Source organism: Rana temporaria, chromosome 1, assembly GCF_905171775.1.
Source record: "Rana temporaria chromosome 1, aRanTem1.1, whole genome shotgun sequence".
NCBI lineage: Eukaryota > Metazoa > Chordata > Amphibia > Anura > Ranidae > Rana > Rana temporaria.
In genome coordinates, this window is record NC_053489.1 from 494,144,169 (window position 1) to 494,166,817 (window position 22,649).

The following is a 22,649-nucleotide window of genomic DNA, read 5'->3' on the forward strand; positions in this document are numbered from 1 at the left end:
TCCCATACATCATCCTGCTTTACAGTCACTGGCTTTAACGACATGGCTATTGAAAGCCAGGTATTGAGGGACCGTTGTCTTTCCGACTCAGTCATCTCAACCATGCTGAGGGCACGGAAGTCTTATTCCAGGAAGATCTACCATCGCACCTGGAAGGCCTACATCTCTATGTGCGAAGAGATGGGGTGGCGTCCACAGACGTACTCGGTGTCCATGGTCCTGCTGTTTTTTCAGCGTGGAGTGGATCAGAAACTTGCCTTAAACACCATTAAGGGTCAGATTTCAGCCTTGGCTGTGTTCTTTCAGCAGCCTTTGGCGGCCCATTCCCTGGTGGGTACCTTTTTGTGCAGGGGGTTCGTCATATACTTCCCCCCTCTTAAACCACCTCTTCCCCCATGGGATTTAAATCCTCAAAATCCTCCCTTCGAAAACATCAGAGAGATACCTCTCTTGATGATACTTGGTCCTCCATAGGTATAAGGCGGTGTTGCGCGTGCAACCTTCCTTTTATCCGAAGGTGGTTTCGGCCTTTCACCTTAACGAGGACATTGTACTTCCATCCTTGTGTCCTCGGCCGACGCCTCCTAAGGAGGTTGCGCTACATACTTTTGGACTTGGTACGTGCTTTGCGGGTGTGCCTGTCTGCTACGACTCTGTTTCAGAGATCTGACTAGCTTTCTCTGTCGGTATCTGATCCACAAAAGGGCCTGGCGGTCGCGTCGGCCACCATTTCTTGCGCATCAGGCAGACCGTCATACAGGCCTATGCTCTTAAGTGGCGGGCGCCCCCCTTTCCGGTCACGGCACATTCGACCAGGGCAATTGGTGCTTCCTGGGCTTTCCGACATAAAGCGTCTGTCTCACAGGTGTGTAAGGCAGTGACTTGGTCGTCCGTTCATACCTTTTCCAAATTTTACAAGGTTGATGTGAGTGCATCTTCTGATGCTTCCTTCGGCCGCAAGGTTTTGCAGGCGGCTGTTTAAAGTTGCACCTCCTCCTTTGAGCTCTGCTTGTTTGGGGTGAAGTTGTGTTTTTTTTTTACTGAAACTGTTCCCACCCCTCAGTTTTTTGACACTGCTTGGGGATGTCCCACTTGTCAAGACTTTTCGAAGGCTTTGTCCGTCCATGGACGATAAGATAAAATAGGATTTTTTGTACTCACCGTAAAAAATCAATTTCTTCGTCGTCCATGGACGGACACAGCACCCACCGGGGCGGGGCTGTTCAACTCGATTTAAGTAACTTGTATTTAATTATCTAACATGTTTCTGCTGAGTCCTCTCCTGTGAACAGAAACATAACCCACTTGTCAAGACTTGAGAAGGCTGTGTCTGTCCATGGATGACAGAGAAAAGGATTTTACAGTGAGTGCAAAAAATCCCATTTCTCTTCCGTTCATGGACGGACACAGCAGCCTTTAACCTTAGGGTTATATCCGCTTCCTTCCAGGAGAGTTAGGCAGAAAAAAAACTAAGTGTTAACAAAACTTTCCTCTGTGCAGCTCCTCCCAGGGGGCGTGGTTCCCTGGGTATAACCCACACCCTGCTTTAGCAGCTCTCCAGTTTTTTTTTCTGCCTAATTGTCAGGAGAGGACAGGCGCTCTGGAGTCCCTGTACTCTGGAATTTTTCGCTTTTTATTATTTTGTTCCTGCATTTTTTTATTGAATCCTGTGATTCTTCTATCAACAACCGACTGGGTGACAGGCTGGGTCTTGACTCTTGTAGTCTCCCCCATGTTCGGCCATCAAGCGTGTGCCGGCCCTCAGCTCAGCTCTGGGTCGTCCACGACAGGCCCCATTGCTCCAAGGGGCGGCCGGGGAACTACATGTTCCAGGATACACATATGACCGGTCTCTATGGCCTTGTCACAGTGTATCTGGCCGACGGCCATGCCGTTAGTGGACGTTGGTTCTGTCCAGGATGCCTCCAGCCGGTGGTCGCAGGACGGGTAAGTAGTATCCCCCTTGCCTTGGCGGGGTGGATTTGGTGCATTCCTGGGGAGGTCGTTTGAGGGTTCGCCCTGCTTTCCTCTCCCTCTTTCCCCGTTTCTGGGTGACGGCCGTGAGGTGGGGTGCCCACTTGGGGGGCTCAGTCTGACCTGGGGCTGCGGCTGCTGTGGATGCTGTTTTGGTGTTTTAGTGCCTTGTGTACTGCCATGGGGGGGGGGGGGTCCCGTGGGCCTGTATGTTTGCCGTGTGTCACTGGGGCTTCACTGTACATGTTTTAAAAACCGCCGTTTTTGACGGCATTTTGCCGCTGACCGGCTGTGTTATATGGCGCAGTAGTAATTACGGCGACCATTTTCTCGGAGCCCGCAGGCTGTTTTTTTGCAAGTCGGTGACCATCTTGGTACAGCTCTTGGCCTCTTGTGCCTAGGATGACGGCGCTGACGGCTCATGCACACTTTACTATGGATGGCGCAGCACAGGCAGCGTTTTTGTCTCTCAGCAGCGGCGGTCTGGTCGGACGGTATGTCCTCCGGGGGGGGGGGGTTCCCCTGCTCTCTGTAGCGGCTGGGGGGATGTCCTGTGGAGCCTGGCAGTACTAGGGTGGCTGTAGGGTGACTCTCACTGACATGCTGGTATTAACCCTTAGTGTCCCTGTTCCTGTGGCCTCCATGGATGCTGTGGTGGCAGTCCCTGAGGCGTTTGGGTCAGGATGGAAGTGTTGGGGGAATATGGGGGGTTACAAAGCGTCCCTCCCCCTCTGCCTTCTTCTGGGATGTTTTTTTTTTTTCTGACAGGGAATCAGGCCTCGCTGAGGCGTCCGGCTCTGGTTCCATTTTGGTCAGTTGCTGCAGGCCAAAGCCCACACGGACTGTGAGGATGACCCTGTTTCAGGGTCAGCACATAATTGTGCTTTTGTTGGAGCTCTTGACACTGCGGTGCGGGTTGCTCAAGCACTTGAGGATTCGGCGGAGGCATCAGAGGTGTCAGTCCCTTTTGGGTTCAGTAAGCCGCCCCGCATCGCAATAAGTGTTTTCCTTGTGTTCCATTTCTGGAATGTTATGCAGTGGGCCTCCCTGTGTCCAGGCTGGGAAGCTTGTTTTGGAACAAGGCTGCCACATTACCTGTGGAAGGTGCTCCCGCTTTTAAGGACCCCGCAGATAGGAGAGCTGTGGCTGTGGCCCGCTCCATATTCACAGCGGGGGGGGCGGTGGTGAGACCGGTTTTGGCCGGGTCTCTGGTGTCAGACATTTACCAAACGGGCTAAGTCCCTGGTGCGGGAGCTAGAGGCGCAGACTTCCTCTGAGACCTGCGTGGACCTGACCGACCAGTTGGTACAAGGTCTAATATTTGTCTGTGTGTCGGCACTGGGTATGCTCCCCTTGCTCTCCAGGGCCTCCGCCTACGCGGTGATACTGCCCCACCTTGTATGGATAAAGGTTGGTCTGCGGACCAGTCGTCTAAGTAGTCCTTGGAGGAATTACCCTGTGAGGGTGAACGACCTTTTGGGGTGTCCTGTATGACATCATAAACGATGCCTCGGGCGGTGTGAGCACTCTGCTCCCGCAATCTGGGAAGGGTAAGGCCCTCATTTACTATCCCCAATCGGTTTTGTTTTCGCCCGCCAGGTGCGGCAGGAAGACATTTTCAGGGGGCTGAGACATCCACTGAAGGACAAAGGCGCCCCTGGTACCGCAAGCCCAACGAGCCTGCGGACAAGTCTGCTTCCGCATGAAGGTTTGCCCCCGCTCACATCTCAGGTGGGGGGCCTGTTCCGAGGATTCGCGGCTCGGTGGAGGTCTCTTCTTTCCGACTGTTGGGTCTGCGAAGTGGTTTCCTCGGGGTACAAGATTTAGTTTCTCTTGTCCACCAAACAGATTTTTTCCAGATCGCCTGAAGGATCTGTCAGGGGCTGTCCAGGATCTTCTGGTCAGGGGAGTGATTGTGCCGGTTCCTTCACCGGAACGGTCTCGGGTTTTTACTCCAATCTGTTTCTAGTTCCCTAGAAGGACGGGGTCCGTCTGGTCCTGGACCTCGAAGCCCTCAATTGCTTTGTCAAAGCGCAATAATTCAGAATGGAGTCGATGCGCTCGGTAATTGCGACGCTCCATCAGGGGGATTTCCTGGCGTCCCCGGATATCCTGGACGCGTACCTGCATTTCCCCTTTTGCGCAAAACACCTGAGTTTTCTGCGCTTGGCGGTCGGGAAGGACCAGTTTCTTACCTGGACGACCTTCTGGGAGCTTCCTGAAGCTTTGAATTAGTAGACGATGTGTCTATCACCTGTCAGTCCCTCAGAGATTTCGGTTGGCTGCTGAATATCCAGAGGTCGGTACTGGTACCGTCTCGGCGGCTGGAGTGTCTGGGGTTGTCCTAAATTCCTCGGAGGCGAGAGTTTTCCTCCCTGCGGAAACACTGCGGACTCTGCAATCTGCGGTGCAGCGGTTGGTGACCCAAAATGGGCGTTGCTTCGCTTTTGCATGAGAGTGCTGAGTCTCATGGTGGCCTCTTCCGAGGCTGTTCCGTAGGCTCTATTCCACACTCGAGTATACAGAAGGATATTCTGTCACGTTGGAACAAGATTCCTTCGTCTCTGGATTACCAGATTCGGGTGGGTCGACTGACCTAGTCCTCCCTAGTGTGGTGGCTGACTTCTCCGGTACTCTGGACCGGATAATTGGTCCTGCCGTGTCACTGGACAGTGATCACGGCGGTTGCCCGGCCTTTCCGGCTGGGGGGGTGTCTCGGGTGCCCAGTCAGCCCAGGGGTGCTGGACTCAGGAGTCCCGCCTTCCGATCAATGTACTGGAGCGCCGAGCGTTCAAGTTGTGTCTCTCCACGTGGTCTCTGGGTCTGCAAGGCCGACCGGTCCAAATCCAGTCCAACGCCACGGCTGTGGCATACATCAATCATCAGTGGGGCACACGAAGCTCGGCTGCAGCGATGGAAGTCGCGCACATCCTGCGGTGGGCCGAAAGCTACGTTCCAGCTCTGTCGGTGGTGCAAATTCCGGGCGTGCTGAATTGGCAAGTCGACTATATGAGTCGCCAAAGGCTAGACCAAGGTGTACGGTCGCTACATCCGGAGGTGTTTCGGAGTCTGTGCCGAAAGTGGGGCTCTCCAGACGTGGGCCTTCTAGCGTCCCGTCTCAATCGGAAGGTGGCACGATTCGTGTCCAGGTCGAGGGACCCGTGGGCGGGTGCATCAGTCTCACTAGTGGCTCCTTGGGGTCGCTATCGCCTAATTTACGCCTTCCCTCCTCTGAAGCTTCTTCCTCGCCTGCTGCGCAGAGTGGAAGCCGAAGGGATTCCAACATTCTTGATCGCCCCAGTTTGGCCGCGCCGCTCCTGGTACGCGGGCCTGGTGCGTCTGGTAGCAGATGCCCCCTGGCGTCTACCCCTGAGAGAAGATCTTCTGTCGCAGGATCCGATCTCCCACCCTGCTTTACGGTCACTGGCTTTAACGGCGTGGCTGTTGTGAGCCAGGTACTGAAGGACCGGGGCCTATCAGGCTCGGTGGTCTCTGCCATGCTGCGTGCACGGAAGGCTACTTCACGTAGGATTTACCATCGTACGTGGAAGGCTTGCATCTCTGTGTGAGGAGATGGAGTGGCACCCTCGTACTTACGTGGTGTCCCGGATTCTGCTGGTTCAGGCTCTCGCCTTGAGTGCGGTTAAGAGTCAGATTTCGGCTCTGGCTGTTTACTTTCAGCGACCCTTTGCGGCGCACTCCTTGGTGCGTGCGTTTGTGCAGGGGGTCCGGCATGTGGCCCCTCAGGTACGCCATCCACAACCCCCGTGGGACTTGAATTTGGTCCTCTCTGTGCTTCAGGATGCTCCCTTTGTGGACATCCGAAAGATTCCCTTGTTGACTCTGTCACGAAAGGTGGTATTTCTGGTAGCAATTACCTCGTTCAGATGGGTGTCTGTACTGGCGGCCTTGTCCTGCAAGGCTCCCTACTTGGTCATCCATGAGGATGAGGTGGTGCTGCGACCTCAGCCGTCTTTTCTCCCGAAGGTTGTTTCTGCTTTTTCACATTGAGGACATTATGTTGCCATGTTTATGTCCTCAGCCGTAGAACCCGGAGGAGGCCACTTTACATTCCCTGGATGTGGTTCGGGCCCTACGTGTGTACTTTTCGGCTACGGCTCCATTCCGGAAGTCAAACTCACTGTTCATGTCGGTGGCTGGTCCTAAGAAAGGTCTGGCAGTATCGTCGGCCACCATTTCTAGGTGGATCCGACAGGTTGTGCTTCAGGCCTATGCCCTGGAGGGGCGGGCGCCTCCCTTTCGGGTTACGTTGCATTCGACCAGGGCGATTGGTGTCACTTGGGTTTTCCGGCATCAAGCCTCTGTGTTACATGTGTGTAAGGCAACGACCTGGTCGTCGGTCCACACTTTTTCAAAGTTTTACAAGGTGGATGTGAGTGCATCTTCTGATGCCTCCTTCGGCCGCTTGGTGTTACAGGCGGCAGTTTAAAGTTGGAGTTCCTCCGTTGAGTAACTCTGGTTTTGTTTGGGGTGTAAGCTTGGTTGCTGTGGTGTTTTTCCCACCCCTCAAAATTTTTTACACTGCTTGGGGACGTCCCTAAGGTCAAAGGCTGCTGTGTCCGTCCATTAACGGAAGAAAAAATAGGATGTTTGTACTCACCGTAAAATCAATTTCCCTGAGTTCATGGACGGACACAGCACCCACCCCCCTTTGGTTTGTACTGCTTGTTACGAACTGGAGAGCTCCTAGAGCAGGGTGTGGGTTATACCCGGGGAACCACGCCCCCTGGGAGGAGCTGCACTGAGGAAAGTGTTGTTAACACTTAAAGTGCTTTGTTTCTGCCTAACTCTCCTGGAAGGAAGCGGATATAACCCTAAGGTCAAAGGCTGCCGTGTCCGCCCATGAACTCAGAGAAATGGATTTTACGGTGAGTACAAAAATCCTATTTTTCTCATGTTTGGCTCCTATAGACTTCAATCGAGTTCGCTGTTCAGGGCAGAACTTTTCCCCTTTTCGGGAGTTCTGCTGCGAATGAAACAGGTGGGTGTTCTGCCCATCTCTACTAGCAAGTAAGCCTGTAGGGCTAAAAAATATTTTGCTATACTGACTTTATTCTCCTAATACTGTTTTAAAAAAATCTCCTAATTGTAAAGTACAATGCACAGACTTGATATTAAATAGAATTATTGTTCCTCCTGCCCTGTGTGTCAGAAGTAGGCACCTATGCCACATTTCCTAACCCGCTGGTGCCCATTCCCATCATTTGAGGTTCCCTTTGAGAGGATCGCAATGGATTTGGTATGTCCGCTAGGGGGCATCAGTACATTTTGGTTATATAGGACTATGCCACCCGTTATCCGGAGGCGATTCCTCTCCGAAATACTTCAGCCAAAACCATAGCCAAAGAGCTATCTCTTGTTTTTAGCCGCGTGGGTATTTGTAAGGAACTGCTTACGGACCAAGGTACACCCTTTATGTCCCGGGTCATGAAAGAGCTGTGCAAGTTGTTCAAAGTGACACAATTGTGTACATCTGTGTATCACCCCCAAACAGATGGTTGGTTGTTGATTCAACAAAACCCTAAAACTAATTTTAAAGAAGTTGGTGGATAGAGGTGAAAAGATTGGGACGGTTTAGTACCGTATCTAATGTTTGCCATTAGGGAGGTACCCCAATCCTCTACAGGTTTCTCACCCTTCGAGTTACTCTATGGGAGACACCCAGGAGGTCTGTTGTATATCACCAGGGAAACTTGGGAAAGTGAGAGTTCTCCCCACAGGAGTGTGATTGAGCATGTTGCCCTGATGCAAGATAGAATTGCACAGGTAATGCCAATTGTAAAGGAACATTTGGCCCAAGCACAGTTAGCACAACAGAGGGTGTACAACCGTGGGGCCAAGACCCGTCCCTTCTCCCAGAGGGATAGGGTATTGGTACTTATGCCTACAGTTGAAAGCAAATTCCTCGCCAAATGGCAAGGCCCCTACAAGATAATGGAAAAAGTGAGCGAAGTGAATTACAAGGTCAGACGACCAGGAATGGCGAAAGCCCGAACTGATCTATCACATCAATCTGTTGAAAGCCTGGAGGGATAGGGAATCCCTAGTCGCAGAAACGTTGTCACCAGCTCAGTCTGATTGCGTGATTCCTGAGGTTGGAATAGCAGTCACCTTGTTAAAGCCCCAACAAAAGGAGGTTAAGGAGTTTGTGCTTCGCAATAAAGAGGTTTTCGCTGAGCTGCCGGGACAAACGTTTGGGGTAGAGCATGATATTATTACCCACCCGGTGAAAGGGTGAAGCTAAAACCCTATCGCATCCCAGAGGCCCGACGGGAGGCAATACATGAGGAAGTGCAGAAAATGCTCAAGTTGGGGGTGATAGAGGAATCCCAAAGTGATTGGTCCAGTCCCATAGTGTTAGTGCCTAAACCGGATGGGAGCTGGCGTTTTTGTAACGATTTTCAACAACTGAACTAAGTAACAAAATTTGACACCTACCCCATGCCACCTATAGATGAGTTGATCGACCAGCTGTGAACAGCCCGATACATGACGACTCTCGTCTCACAAAAGGGTATTGGCAAATTCCCCTGGCCAAATTAGCCAAGGAAAAAAAGCGTTTGTAACCCCAGATGGGGCGTTCCAGTTTAAAAGAATGCCATTTGGGTTACAAAATGCACCGGCAACCTTCCAGTGGAAAATGGACCAGATTCTGAGGCCCCATCAGAAGTATGCTGCAGCTTACCTGGATGATGTACAGTATTTATCAGCATATAACACGCACCCCAAGTTTAGGTGGGAATTTTAAGGGAAAAAACTTACATTTAAATGCCCATCAATGCAGCCTTATCAGTGTCCATCTGCAGCCTTGTCCATTGTTGCAGAATGATCAGTGTCCATCTGCAGCCTTGCCCCGTGTCATTGCAGCCTTGCAATTTACGTTGAATGCATGGCAGTTTAGAGTGCTTCCTTAAACCCCACTTGACGGCTTCACATGCTTTGTGATGTAATATAATGGTGTATAATGATGATACATCCGCCGTTGCTAGCCAACAAGGTCCATCTTCTTTCAGGATGTCTTCTAGGTACTGTAACATGTGTTTAGTGTCTCTGAGGTAAGCTCTTGTGTCTTGAACTGCTGGCTGTAAGTAATTGTCGATGTATTGGCCCATCCTTGCTGTTAGGGAGTCAATACCATTTACTATACGTCTAGGTGGTAGGTAATCACTGTCTTTGTATTTTGGGGAGTGAATACAAAATGGGTGTACGGCAAGACTTTGATTAAATATTGTGCTTCTTTTTTATTCAGGATGTCTCTTTAGTCCTAAATGGACAGTCTGTTCCAGGGCTTTTCTGCACTTAAACATAAGGTTACCCAGAAGGCGGTTATAGGTATTGGTGTCTCCCAGCATGAGATCCATGCTTGTCTTATACTGCTCCTTGGAGAGCACCACGATCCCTCCTCCGCCTTTTGTTGGCAGGTCGAATTACTAGATCTTTTCTCTTCATGAGTTTTCGTATCCCACTCTTTATGTGTTTAGGTTCTTTGTTTCTTCAGTTTCAGGTCCTTTAGTTCTTCTGTAACTAGTGTTTTAAATACTTCTATCATGCATTTATTGTCTTTCACAGGGGGATTAAAGATGGATTTGTTCCTCAAAGTGCTATGTCTGATTTCTTCCTTTACATCGTTTTGCAAGGGTTACTGATCATATACTTTTTAATTCAATTTCCGAACGTATTTTTGAATCCCGATATACGTTTGGAATTTATCCAAGTTTTTCAGCGGTGCATATTTAAGGCCCTTATCTAGGATTCCGATTTCTTCATGGGTGAGTGGATGTCCACGTAGGTCGAAGATTCCCTCGCCTTTTCTACTTTTTCTTTTGCGCTCTCCTTCCTCCACATTGTCCTCTTTTCTTTCTGGGGTTCTTCTGGTATTTCTTGTTCCTTCCGTGTTCCGGGGTGGGTGATATTCTTGGCCCCTCTATAAAAAAGATCTCTCATAATCTGAGTTGGGATTCTGATTCCTAGCTGGTCTATCTTCCATTGGTCTATGACTCAGTGGTGCATAGTAATTTTGTGTTGGGATGGGACTCCTTTCATATGGCCGATGAGCACCTTATAGTAGTGGGCCTCTAAAGTCTTTATCTCTCCGGTCGTGATATCGCACAGGACTTCTCCTTCTTTGTTCATATGTATCCTGTGGGTGTCCTCTATTGGTGATTCATATGGTCGTCTCTTATTATCATTTTGTTTCGTATGGGTATCCTCTATTAAAATATGCTGCACCCCTATTGTCTCGCTTGTTTTGTGGATATGGTCTATTATCTCTGTGATCCTGTATTGGTCTTTGCCCATTGTTTGGGCCATTATTGTTATTTTTGTGTTTCTTCCAGAAGGGTTTCTTCCAACCATTCTGGGGCATGCGTTCGTTTTGTGGCGGTCTTCTGTCATTCCGGTAGGGAGTATATTGGTTGTAATTACCCTGCCTTTCCTCGTATCTATAATGTCGGGGAGTCTCTTGCCCATTTCTTTTTATATGGCTTTTGGGCAGGTCTATTGTAATTTGTCTCTCTATGTTGTGAATGGACTCTCACTGTTTTCTCCGGTGTGGAGTAGGTCAAAATGGGATCTGTCCGTCCCTGTTGGCTCTGCCATTTGAACGTGCGATCAGATTTGAAATCGTTCATATCCCGGCTGTATTTCTTGCAGCCGGGATATGAACAAGTTCAAATCTGATCGCACGTTCAAATGGCAGAGCCGACTGGGACGGACAGATAGAAATCGTTGCGCACACGGCATTACAACGGTAGAGAGCTTTGTGTTAACATCGGAAGAAAAGAGGGAAGAAGACGACAGAGAAGACCGGGCCACCGCTACTAAAATAGCTGGAAGAAGATAGCGGAGGAGCCCAGCAGAAGGTAGAAGAACCAGAGAGCACGGAGACGACTCCAGAGAGCGAAAGAGAGCAGGGAAGTCGGAAGAAGACCCCCGGAGCTGCCTAATAAATGTCTTTAAAAACCTGTGTAGTGTGTGTTTTTTTTTTTTTTAATGCCGCTCGCTCGTCCCCACCCCCTTTCCTGACCGGCCGGGCTGCGTGCTCATATAAGGGTCTGGTGTAGATTTTGGAGGGACCCCCACGCCATTTTTTCAGGCGTAGGGGGTTCCCCTTAAAATCCATACCAGACCTAATGGCCTGGTATGCTCCTGGAGGGGAACCCATGCCAGTTTTTTATTTAAAATTTGGCGTGGAGTACCCCCTCATGATTCATACCAAACACAGTGCCTGGTAATTGCGGGGGTCCAAGTCGGATCTGAAAACACATTCTCGCGGGCCGGTACTGTACATGTTGGAATTCATGGTTCCCTCAATGAACTGTAGCTTCCCAGTTCCAGCAGCTCTCGTGCAGCCCCAGGCCTTGACACTCCCACCACCATGCTTGACTGCAGGCAAGACACACTTGTCTTTGTACTCCTCACCTGGTTGCCACTACACGCTTGACACCATCTCAACCTTCCTAGTGCCGTGACAACTTTATAACATTTCCCAAGTTGTGGGGATCCCTAACAGTAAAATTATTTTAGTAGCATGGGTTGTCAGCACCCACGGACATTTAGCACTCCCTGAGTCCCTTCCACTCGTACAGTATTAAAACACCCTTTATGGTACATTTTAGGACGTACCACTCCTTGTTCTCCTTTCTTTCCCCTTTATCCATCTCTTGGTTTTTTCCCCATTCCTCTCTTTAGCCTTCTTTCTTGTTCTTTCTCTTATTCTTTCTCTTTCTTCCTTCCCCTTTTTTCCCTCTCCCTTCCATGTATTCTCTATTTTTATTCCTTCTCTTACTCCTTTGTGAGGGTCGGGGGAATGGGATGAGTGCCAATGCTGGGGGGGAGTTCTGATCAGCCAACTTAGGTGCTCTTGATCAAGGTCATCTGCTGATCTGAGAACTGTAGTAGGGACTTTTAATGGCAGCTATAATCACAGGTAGCGCTACTCAATGTGTCTCCGACTTAGTGGTGTCTCATAGCAGTGACACCAATGCCGAAATCGGGTCAGGAAATAGGGTCAACTCCAGCCCCTCCCACTTCACATTCCTCACCAGTCAGCTGTCCTCTAGTCTCTGCCCCCTTGCCGTGAACTGAAAGGGTGGCTGCAAAGAGGCTAAGTGGGCTGTCGCGGCCTCTAGGAACAGCCCAGCTGGGCAGCCACAGGCTCCAGGGACAGCCCTGCTGGGCGGCCACAAAGAGTGGGTGAGAGAGCGGTACAGGCTTCCGGGACAGCCCAGGATTCAGTGACCCCTGGCAAATCATCATTCGACCCCCAGGTTGAGAACCACTGATCTAAACCAAATAGGTTTTTGTCATCAGACCATAGGACATCCAGTAATCCATGTCCTTCGTCTGCTTTACTTCAGAAAAACTGTTTGCGTGCTTCCTTGTGCATCATCTTTAGAAGGGGCTTCCTTCTGGGGCAACAACCATGCAGACCAATTTGATGCAGTGAGCACTGACAGGCTGACCCCCCACCCCTTTAACCTCTGCAGCAATGCTGGCAGCATACATACGTCTTATTCCCAAAGACAACCTCTGGATATGATGCTGCGCACGTGCACTCAACTACTTTGGTCGACCAGGGCGAGGCCTGTTCTGAGTGGAACCTGTCCTGTTAAACTGCTGTCTGGTCTATTGACCACCATGCTGCTGCTCAGTTTCAGGGTCTTGGCTATCCTCTGATAGCCTAGCCCTATGCCATCTTCATGTAGAGCAACAATTATTTTTTTCAGATGCTCAGAGTTTGAGTTCTTTGCCATAACACCAAATTTAACACACCTACTCCCTAGTCATACCTGAGACCTTGTAACGCAAACGAGTCACATGACACCGGGAAGGGAAAATACTAATTGGGCCTAATTTGGACATCTTGTACTCACTTTTGTTGCCAGTGGTTTAAACATTGATGGCAGTGTGTTGAGTTATTTTGAGGGGACAGCAGTTTGGCTGGATTCACATCTATGCATTTTTAGTGCATTTTGCAGATTTGCACTACAGAACATGTTCCATAGGAAACCATGTTAAATGGACTGTAGTGCAAATCTGCAAAAAATGCAAAGGTGTGAATCCAGCCTTAAGGTGTGATTTCCAATGTCATACACAGTTTAACAATTTGCACCTGAACGAAGTTGCATCGGATGGGGCTTGAGATTGCGCTTCCAACCAGCCCCACACATACAGTATGTGAACCTAGGCTGGATATTGCTAATTGGGATCGATGAGTACTTGAGAAAAATATCAGTGCTTGGTCTTAAAAAAAATGGTAATGGTGAATCCTTAAAATATATACTGTATATATGGCTGCTGTCTTTTTTACTTTATTTTATGTCTATTTCTTCGTAATTTTTTTCATGAATTGGCTTTTATTTAAATTTTTGTAGGTTTTGCAAAAAAAAGTTACACACTCCTATACTGTTTTGCAGGTAAGAGGTCTTTTGTTCGTGAAAAGATAGCTTCTGTACTCAAGGAAAAGTTTTTGGATCTGGTGGAAAAGTATCCTCAGTTTAAGAGCTGTGGCAGTTCTTTAGCTGCTTTTGTCATGGAAAAGGGTAAGTACTGTTTGCAAATGCCTATAAAACTTTGTCAATACCATTCCTATTTTGATTTGTTTTATTTCCCCTTAGTTTTGCTTGTTATGGTAGATTTGAGTCCTGCTGCACAGGCCACTGGGCTCTTTAAGCAAAGTTTTTGGTTGCTTGCCTCTTTCAAATAAAATGGACTAAACACATGAGGTTAGCTATTTTCGCTTCTTCATTGCCAGAGCTTATGCCAATCAACCTGCACTAGGGAAATTAAAGTTGGAAACTGATTTGATCCTATAGAAATAAGTGGTTTCTATTACTCACGTTTCATATATCCAGTCCAAAGTAGTTAGTGACACTAAACAATATTACAGTTAAACACCAAACGGGGTCACAGGGCCCATTTTCTCTTATCGTCCATGGACAGACACAGCCTTCGCAAGTCTTGACAAGTGGGTTATGTTCCTGTTCATAGGAGAGGACTAGGCAGAACATGTTGGGTATTTAAATACATGTTACTTTAACCGCTACATGCGGCGGTCGGATCCCCTCGGGGAGCGATCCGGGACGACGGCGCGGCTATTCGTTTATAGCCGCTCCCCGGAGCTGAAGAACGGGGAGAGCCGTATGTAAACACGGCTTCCCCGTGCTTCACTGTGGCGGCGTATCGATCGAGTGATCCCTTATATAAGGGAGACTCGATCGATGAGGCCAGTCCTACAGCCACACCCCCCTACAGTTGTAAACACACACAAAGTGAACACTAACTCCTACAGCGCCCCCTGTGGTTAACTCCCAAACGACAACTGTCATTTTTACAGTAAACAATGCAATTTAAATGCATTTTTTGCTGTGAAAATGACAGTGGTCCCAAAAATGTGTCAAAATTGTTCGAAGTGTCCGCCATAATGTCGCAGTCACGAAAAAAATCGCTGATCGCCGCCATTAGTAGTAAAAAAAAAATAATTAATAAAAATGCAATAAAACTATCCTCTATTTTGTAAACGCTATAAATTTTGCGCAAACCAATCGATAAACGCTTATTGCGATTTTTTTTTTTTTTTTTTTACCAAAAATAGGTAAACGAATACGTATCGGCCTAAGCTGAGGAAAAAAAATGTTTAGATATGTTTTTGGGGGATATTTATTATAGCAAAAAGTAAAAAATATAGCATTTTTTTCAAAATTGTCGCTCTATTTTTGTTTATAGCGCAAAAAATAAAAACCGCAGAGGGGATCAAATACCACCAAAAGAAAGCTCTGTTTGTGGGGAAAAAAGGACGTCAATTTTGTTTGGGAGCCACGTTGCACGACCGCGCAATTGTCTGTTAAAGTGACGCAGTGCCGAATTGTAAAAACCCCTTGGGTCATTTAGCTGCATATTGGTCCGGTCCTTAAGTGGTTAATAGTTGAACAGCCCCGCCCAGGGGGCGGTCCCTCCGGACATAACCCTCCTCCCTGCAGCATGCAGTTTTTTTTCTGCCTAGCAAAGGATGTGGCTTCTATTTGGGCCCAGCGCCCTGAAGAAACTCTGTTTTTATTTTATTTTTAATTCTCTTTCTTTGAGATTCTTCTATCAACTGGGTGACAGGCTGGATATATAGATCCTTGTAGTCTCCTCAGTCTGGCCAACGAGCGTGAGCACACCATAGCTAAGGGCTGGGTCTGCCACGACATACCCCATGACTCCTGGGGTGGCCGGTGGGCTTTTTGCTCCAGGGTCCACACATGACTGGGCTGTGGTGTTGTCTCACAGTGGACCGGGCTGACAGCTACTCCAATGCGGTTGTATGCCTGTCAAGAATGCGCCAGGGGGGGTCCTCGCATGGACGGGTAAGTAGAGTCCTTCCTGCCTCAGCAGGTCGGTACAGCTGGGCATTCCTGGGGTTAGGGGGTCGTCCTATTCTCCCTTTCCCTGCTCTGTCAGTTTCCCTCTGCTGCTCTGCCGCTGCTACCGGGGTGGACCTGTGGGTTGTCTGAGCCCATTTTCAGCTGTAGGGGTGTGCTTTGTCTTAGGGAAGCCCCTTGCGTCCTCATCCACTGCTGTCTGCTGTTTGCATTGGAAATTCCCATTGGCGGCCATTTTGTTGTGGTCGCTCTATGGCACAGCTTGTTATTGCGGTCGGCCATTTTACTGTGGCCATGCCCTGTTTTCTTTGAGGTGTCCGGCAGCCATTTTGTGTGGGGTTTTGGCCTCTAGTGCTGGCTTCTGAACGAACGCTGCGCAGCACAAATCTCCTCACAGACTTTTTACCTCACAGCACACGCTGTGTACAAAGGGCGGGCAGCAGCGCTGAGCAGTCTCTTGCTGGGTTGGTGAGTCCCCTGGGTAACCCCCCAGTCAGAGCAGCAAGGAGGATGGGCTTTTTATGGTCTTGAATAGGTCCCTGAGAGCAGTCTGTGGTTATGGAGTCAGTAGCTGGCCCTTCTTCCCCAAACATGCCTGAGGTGGCAGCTGGTGCACCTGCACCTGCGGTTCCCATGGACACTTTGTCGGCAGTCCTGGAGACATTTGTTGCCAGGATGGAAGCGGCGTGCGGGCGTAAGAGGGGTACAAAGCTCCCCCTTCCCCGCCATCTTCTGGGGAATGCTCTGACTCAGATTTGGGCCTGGTTGCGGCACAGGACCCCGGTTCTGGGTTGTCAGAGGATGTGGACCTTGACCTTCCTTGTGAGGAAGACTCACTTGGGTCAGTACAGGACAGGGCACTTGTCGGTGTGCTTATCAGTGCTGTAAGGGAGTCCCTTAAGCTGGATAGTGCAGCTGAGGCATCCACTGAGGGTTCAGTTTTTTTTTTTTTTTGGGTTCCACAAGTCGGACCGCTCTGTGAAGGTTTTTCCTTATGTGTCTTTTTTTATAAGTTTATTGATAAGGAATGGGAAAAGCGAGCAGAAGTCTTTTGTGGTTCCTCAGTGCCTAGCGGTTTGTTACCCTTTTGAGGACAGCCTCTTGAAGAAATGGGCTTCTGCTCTGGTGGTTGACCCTCCGGTTAAATAAGGTGACCACTCTCCCTTTAAGAAGGGACCCCTGATTTCAAGGACCATACTGATAAAAGGTCAGAGGCGCTGACCCGCTCCATGTTTACCATGCTGGGGTCTGCATTGTGACCTATTATGGCTGCAACCTTGGTGTCTCAGACACTCACTGAATGGGCAAAGGTTTTGCACCAGACTGTGGAGGAGCACCAGCTCCCTCCCGAGTTTATTAGATTGGCCGACCAGTTGGTTCAGGGCCTTGTATATGTCTGTGATGCTACATTGGATGCAGCCCCCTTGATATCCAGAGCCTATGTTCCGGCGGTTATTTTGCACTGCCTTTAAGGGCGAGCGACTTCTTGGAGCATCTCTGGATGACATTATTAAAGATGCCACAGGAGGTAAGAGTACCCTGCTCCCACAATCCAAAAAGGGATTGGCCGTAGGCAAGGGCCCTCCTTCACTGTGCACAAGTGGTTTCCTCGTCCACCCAGCATGGCAGGTAAACGATCTCAGGCCAATAAAGAGCCTGCTGAGGGACAGAAGCGCCCCTGGTTTCACAAGCCTGCAAATGAATCTACGTCCGCATTAAGGGGGGGGGGACGTCTTCGCGACCCGGTGGACATCTCTGATCTCCAACCGGTGGGTTTGCCACGTAGTTTCCTCAGGATACAAGATAGTTTCTCTCTTGCCCACCAAACAGATTTTTTCCCTCCAGCTTCAGCCTACCCGTCGGAAAGCCCTGTATGGGGCGGTTCAGGATCCGCTGATACGCGGGGTGATCATTCCTGTCCCAGTACAGGAACGGTTTCAGGGGTTTTACTCAAATCTGTTCATAGTACCAAAGAAGGATGGGGTTCATCCATTCCTGGACCTCAAGGCCCTCAATTGTTTTGTGATGGTACAAAGATTCCAGATGTAGTCGGTTCGCTCTGTTCACCAAGGTGCTCCGCCCGATTCTGGCCCTGCTAAGACAGCGTGGCATCGCTATCGTGGGCTACTTGGACGATCTTCTTCTGAGGGCCACTTCAAGCTCAGAATTAGAGGTGAGCGTGTCTATAACCTGTCAGACCCTCTGAGACTTTGGTTGGGTGCTGAACACTCAGAAGTCAGTATTGGTGCCGACTCAACGCCTAGAATATCTGGGGTTGATTCTGGATTCCTCGGAGGCGAAAGTTTTTCTCCCTGTGGAGAAGTTGCAGACCCTTTGGGCTGCGGTGCCGCAGTTGACATCCCGAAGATGGTCGTCACTCCGCTTTTGCATGCGGGCCCTGGGTCTCATGGTAGCCTTCTTCGAGGCGGCACCGTATGCTCAATTGCAGAAGGAGATTTTGTCAAGATGGGACAAGTGCCCATCGTTCCTGGATTGTCAAATCTGGTTGAGCCACCTAGTCAGGACCTCCCTGGTTTGGTGGTTGACATCACCGGCACTCCTTTTCGGGAAGTCGTTCCTTCCTTTTGACTGGATGGTGGTCACGGCGGACGCCAGCCTTACCGGGGGGGGGGGGGGGAGAGAGAGAGTCTGGGGGGTTCAGTCGGCCCAGGGACGCTCGATTCCAGAGGAATCCCGCCTGCCGATCAATGTCCTGGAACTCCGGCGATCAGGCTGTGTCTTTCCACATTGTTTTTAGAGGCTACGGGGGCGTCATGCGATCATGCAATATTGTACCCAAACTACATTTTTATCATTTTTGTTCACACAAATAGAGCTTTCTTTTTGTGGTATTTAATCACCACTGGGTTTTTTTTTTTTTTTTTTTTTTTTTTTTTTTTTTTTTGCTACATAAACAAAAAAGACTGAAAATTTTGAAAAAAAAACCCACAATTTTCTTTTCTTATACAATTTTAAAAATAAATAATTGTTCTTCATAAATTTAGTCCAAAATGTATTCTGCTACATTTCTTTGGAGAAAATAACCCAAATCGATGTGTATAGTTAGTCTGTGTGCGGCTGGCTGCATTTACACCTGAGCATTTTCAGCTCGTAAAACGCACAAAAAAATGCCCAACAAGCAAAATTCCATTAATTTCAATGGCACCTGTTCACATCTGAGTATTTTGTCACCTGAAGCAAAACGCCTGAAACTAAAAATGGTACATGAGCTCAGGGTTTGACAAATTTGCTTGAAATCTAGGAGCCAGCAAAAAGTGTTAGGAGCCAGAAAAAAAAAACATCAGTGGCTGCCGCTCTGCTCTTACTGCTCCGACGCCGCTAATCGCATTCCAAAATGACAATGACGGGCAGTACTGTGCCTGGAAGGCCTATGAGGCCCGGGTCATGTCCACCTTCCCAGCCAAGACCTCACTCGCCAGGACGCCATTTCTAGTCACCATGGCGACCGGGATTTGTCGAGCCCTGCCCAAGGTAGCCATCACAGCTTGGAGTATGAAACAAACAACCTTCGCAACCAGCTGTTATATCTTCACAGATCCTATAATCCGACTCTGTGTTATTGGCCTCATTAACCAACATATATAGACCCTTCAGAACTTGATACCATAGTTTGGAAATTTAATGTAATTATTAATGTTTTGAGGTGTACTCATGATAGGTATTAATCGTGTTCTGGGCACAGTTCACCCCCTTAGTTCAGCTGGTTTGTGTAGTGCAAGTACTCCAAACTGTGCCCTGGCATTGTTAGGCGTACTGCGCTCGAGACCACTAGGAAGAGATGATCTGGGGCACCGTTGGAAGTACAAAACTGTTTATTCAAATCTCTCTATAGATCACCAAGTACAGAAGCAGAGATTTGACTGATAGGGGAGATTAACTAAATGTGCCCAGAAGCCCTTCCTTTCATGCACAGACCAAGGATAGGGAGGACAATCATAAATTGGGCATGGTTATGATCAATCTTGCCCATTGTGAGCGTGCCTGTTATCTCCCAGGGTGCCCGTGGACATCTGATGTCACCGCGCTCTGTGGACTAGGCCGAAGCCACGGCCTCGCCTAAAACGTCCTGCTCGCGGCCTTTTCCCAGGAGCTGCGGGAACTGAGGACCGGCGCTCCGCGGCCTCGCCTAAAACATCCTGCCCGCAGCTAGCTGTGATCCTGGGAAAAGGCCACGAGCTGCATACGGCCGGGTGCCGCTCGCGGCCTTTTCCCAGGATCGCAGCTAACTGCGGGCAGGATGTTTTTAGGCGAGGCCGCGACTTGGGCCTAGTCCGCAGAGCGCCGTCCTATGGAACAAAAAAAAAATCAGTGGCTGCTGCGCTGCTTACTTACTGCTCCGACGCCTCTAATCGCATTCCAAAATGACAGTACGGGCAGTACTGTGTCTGGAAGGCCTACGAGACCTGGGCCATGTCCACCTTCCCAGCCAAGACCCCACTCGCCAGGACGCTATTTCTAGTCGCCATGGCGACCGGGATTTGTCGAGCCCTGCATGACCTTCTTTTTGGGCAGATTACAGGCGTTTTTCTGCTTTTTACATTGATGACCAACTGACCTGTACAATACTTTGTCTGGAAACAAAATGCTCAGGAGTGAATGTAACGTGAAAGTTAGAGTCCACAAACTGGTATATATCTGAAAATTGATCAATTTTCATGTACTGGTGGCCTATCTCATTGCTCAAGGTCCTAAAATGCCAGGACAGTAGAAATGCCCCCCAAATGTCCCCTTTTTGTAAAATAGACAGTCCAAGTATTTAGTATGAGGCATGGCAGGTTTTCTTAAAGTGGAGGTTCACCCTAAAACAATTGTATACCATTCCAACCAGCATACTGCCGACATGTACAGTATACTGTGTTTTTTTTTTTCCGATGTACATACCGTTTTATCGTTCTTTTTCTTTTCTGACTCCCGCGGGGCATAGGCGTTCCTATGAAGAGGCGTAGATGATTGACGTGCGGCTAAGGCGCGTCACGCATTCCGAAAATAGCCGGACTGGTACTCGGCTCTATACGGCGCCTGCGCACAGACTAGGAGCTGACTGCGATGGGGCGCCGTATATAGCCGAGTCCCAGTTCGGCTATTTTCGGAACGCGTGACGCGCCTTAGCCGCACGTCAATCATCTACGCCTCTTCATAGGAACGACTATTCCCGCGGGAGTCAGAAAAGAAAAAAACGATAAAACGGTATGTACAGTGAAAGGAAAAAAAAAAAGCATACTGTACATGTCGGCAGTATGCTGGATGGAATGGTATATAATTGTTTTAGGGTGAACCTCCGCTTTGTTGTAATTTTTTTGTCATAATTTTTTATTTATTTTTTACTACATACATACTACATACATACTACATACATACATACATACATACATACATACATACTACATACATACATACTACCAGTACAGTGTAGTCATAAAACTGGGGTGGCAGTGATTAGGGACTGACTGGTGAAAGGTACGAAAAAAAAGTTTTATTTTTATTACATCATCTTTTTTTTTTTTTTTTTTTTTTTTTTTTATCTGTGAACAGAGCAATATAGTGTTACCATAGTAACATTGTACTGCTCTGGGGAAGTGATCAGGATTTGTTTATTTTTTGCATTACATTGCTATAAGCAAGCATTTTACTGAATTAAACTGATTCATTCAGTCTGTTTTGTTGTGATTGGCTATGATTGGTCAAAGCTAACCACATTGTAAAGATTGGCTGTGATTGACCCTGTCTGTGGAATGTTATCAAATTGACCAATCACAGCTGGCAACACATTTGTACACATTAAATGGCATGAAAGAAAGCCATCCGTTGTGTACAACGGTCATGTGACCTGCTGTGATTCGTCACGGCGTTCACATGATACCGGCAAAGAGCCTGTACGCTGATCAGTAATCGGTGGACACGGCCAGTGACAGTTCGCTCCGCTTCATGTCCCAATCTGGGAGGCCGTCATATGACCTCAACCTTGATCAGCGAGAAGACGTGTCATTCGGCCATAGGCTAAGTGGGAGCCGGTTAAACATATGGTCTCAAATTCTTTGAGTTGATACAGATTCCAGAATTATGTTTCGTTTGAATGCAAGGTGTCCAGGCCATGCATTGGCAAATCAACCCCACACCATAACATTTTTTACCACAATGCTTCACAGTTGATATGAGGATCATTTTGCCCTGAGTTTGCACTGAACATGTCTATTCCTGTGGCAAATAAAATCTGTGATTCATCAGTCCACAGCACATTGTTCCAGAAGGCCTGGTCTAGCCAATTGTGTCCCCCATGACCTAAAAGATATTATTTATCATTACTATGGTATATATTCTAAAACTGATGTTTCATGTTATAGACACTCCTGAGGAAATTAGCAGTTCCTCATAAAAACGCATGAAGTTTTTAAGATGCCTCCTTTTTCCAATCATGTATTTATATTTGAAACTTTTATATCGGCTTGGAATTATTGTATCTGCAATTGAGAGAACACAGGCAAGTCCAGCCCATGGGCCAGTCGCAGCCCGCGTTCTGGTTTAATATGGCCCCCCTGGTGATTTGGATATATCTCTTTTGTGACTTATTTTTCTGTGCTTCCTTCTGAGGGAGGGAGACGAGTGCTGTCAGAGTAAATACAGGAGAATGGCTTCAGACAAACACTAACCATGAGTGAAAGAAAAGTGTGTGATCATTCATAGTCTCTGAAAAATGGCCAAGAAATCATAAATTCTGCCAGGGTATGTAAACATATATGAGCACAGTTGTGTGTGTGTGTGTGTGTGAATGTATGTGTGTTTTATATATATTTATATATATATATATATATATATATATATATATATATAATATATTTCAAAGAATGTCAGGTAAAATGGTCAGCCCTCATACATGTTCACTTTATCAAATCTGGCCCCCTTTGAAAAAAGTTTGGAAACCCCTGATGCAACATGATGAGAATTGTATCTACTTTTTACAAAATTTGTTTAAGAACCTATAACTTTCTACAGTTAAGCACACACACTACGTTGCTCGTATTCAGGTTAGAGTCCAAGGTGCCCAGACCTTTTTGAACTTCCAATGGCAGCCCCTATTAGATTAGATCATTATGTAAGGGGAGGGCCGTGTTGACCATCGCCTCCTAGGCAGCTACTTCTGGTTTGTGGGGGGGTAACCATTTCATTGGGATTTTTTTTTTAGCATAGTACATGAGATGCAATATTAGCTTCATATGATGATGCTGTTCATCGTCAGGGATTCCTAAGAGGGCCAGTGACAGGGCGGGTATT

At 48.2% G+C, this 22,649-nt stretch overlaps 1 protein-coding gene across 7 annotated transcripts in view; it reads left to right on the forward strand.

The window, feature by feature from the left end:
- ADAD1 (adenosine deaminase domain containing 1) overlaps window positions 1–22,649 on the forward strand; it is a 317,973-nt gene that overhangs the window by 134,136 nt on the left and 161,188 nt on the right. For all 7 annotated transcript variants that reach the window (XM_040330441.1, XM_040330417.1, XM_040330424.1 and 4 more), the window contains one exon: window positions 13,413–13,538. In XM_040330441.1, coding sequence (XP_040186375.1) covers window positions 13,413–13,538 — 126 coding nt within the window. The remainder of the gene's footprint in view (window positions 1–13,412; window positions 13,539–22,649) is intronic.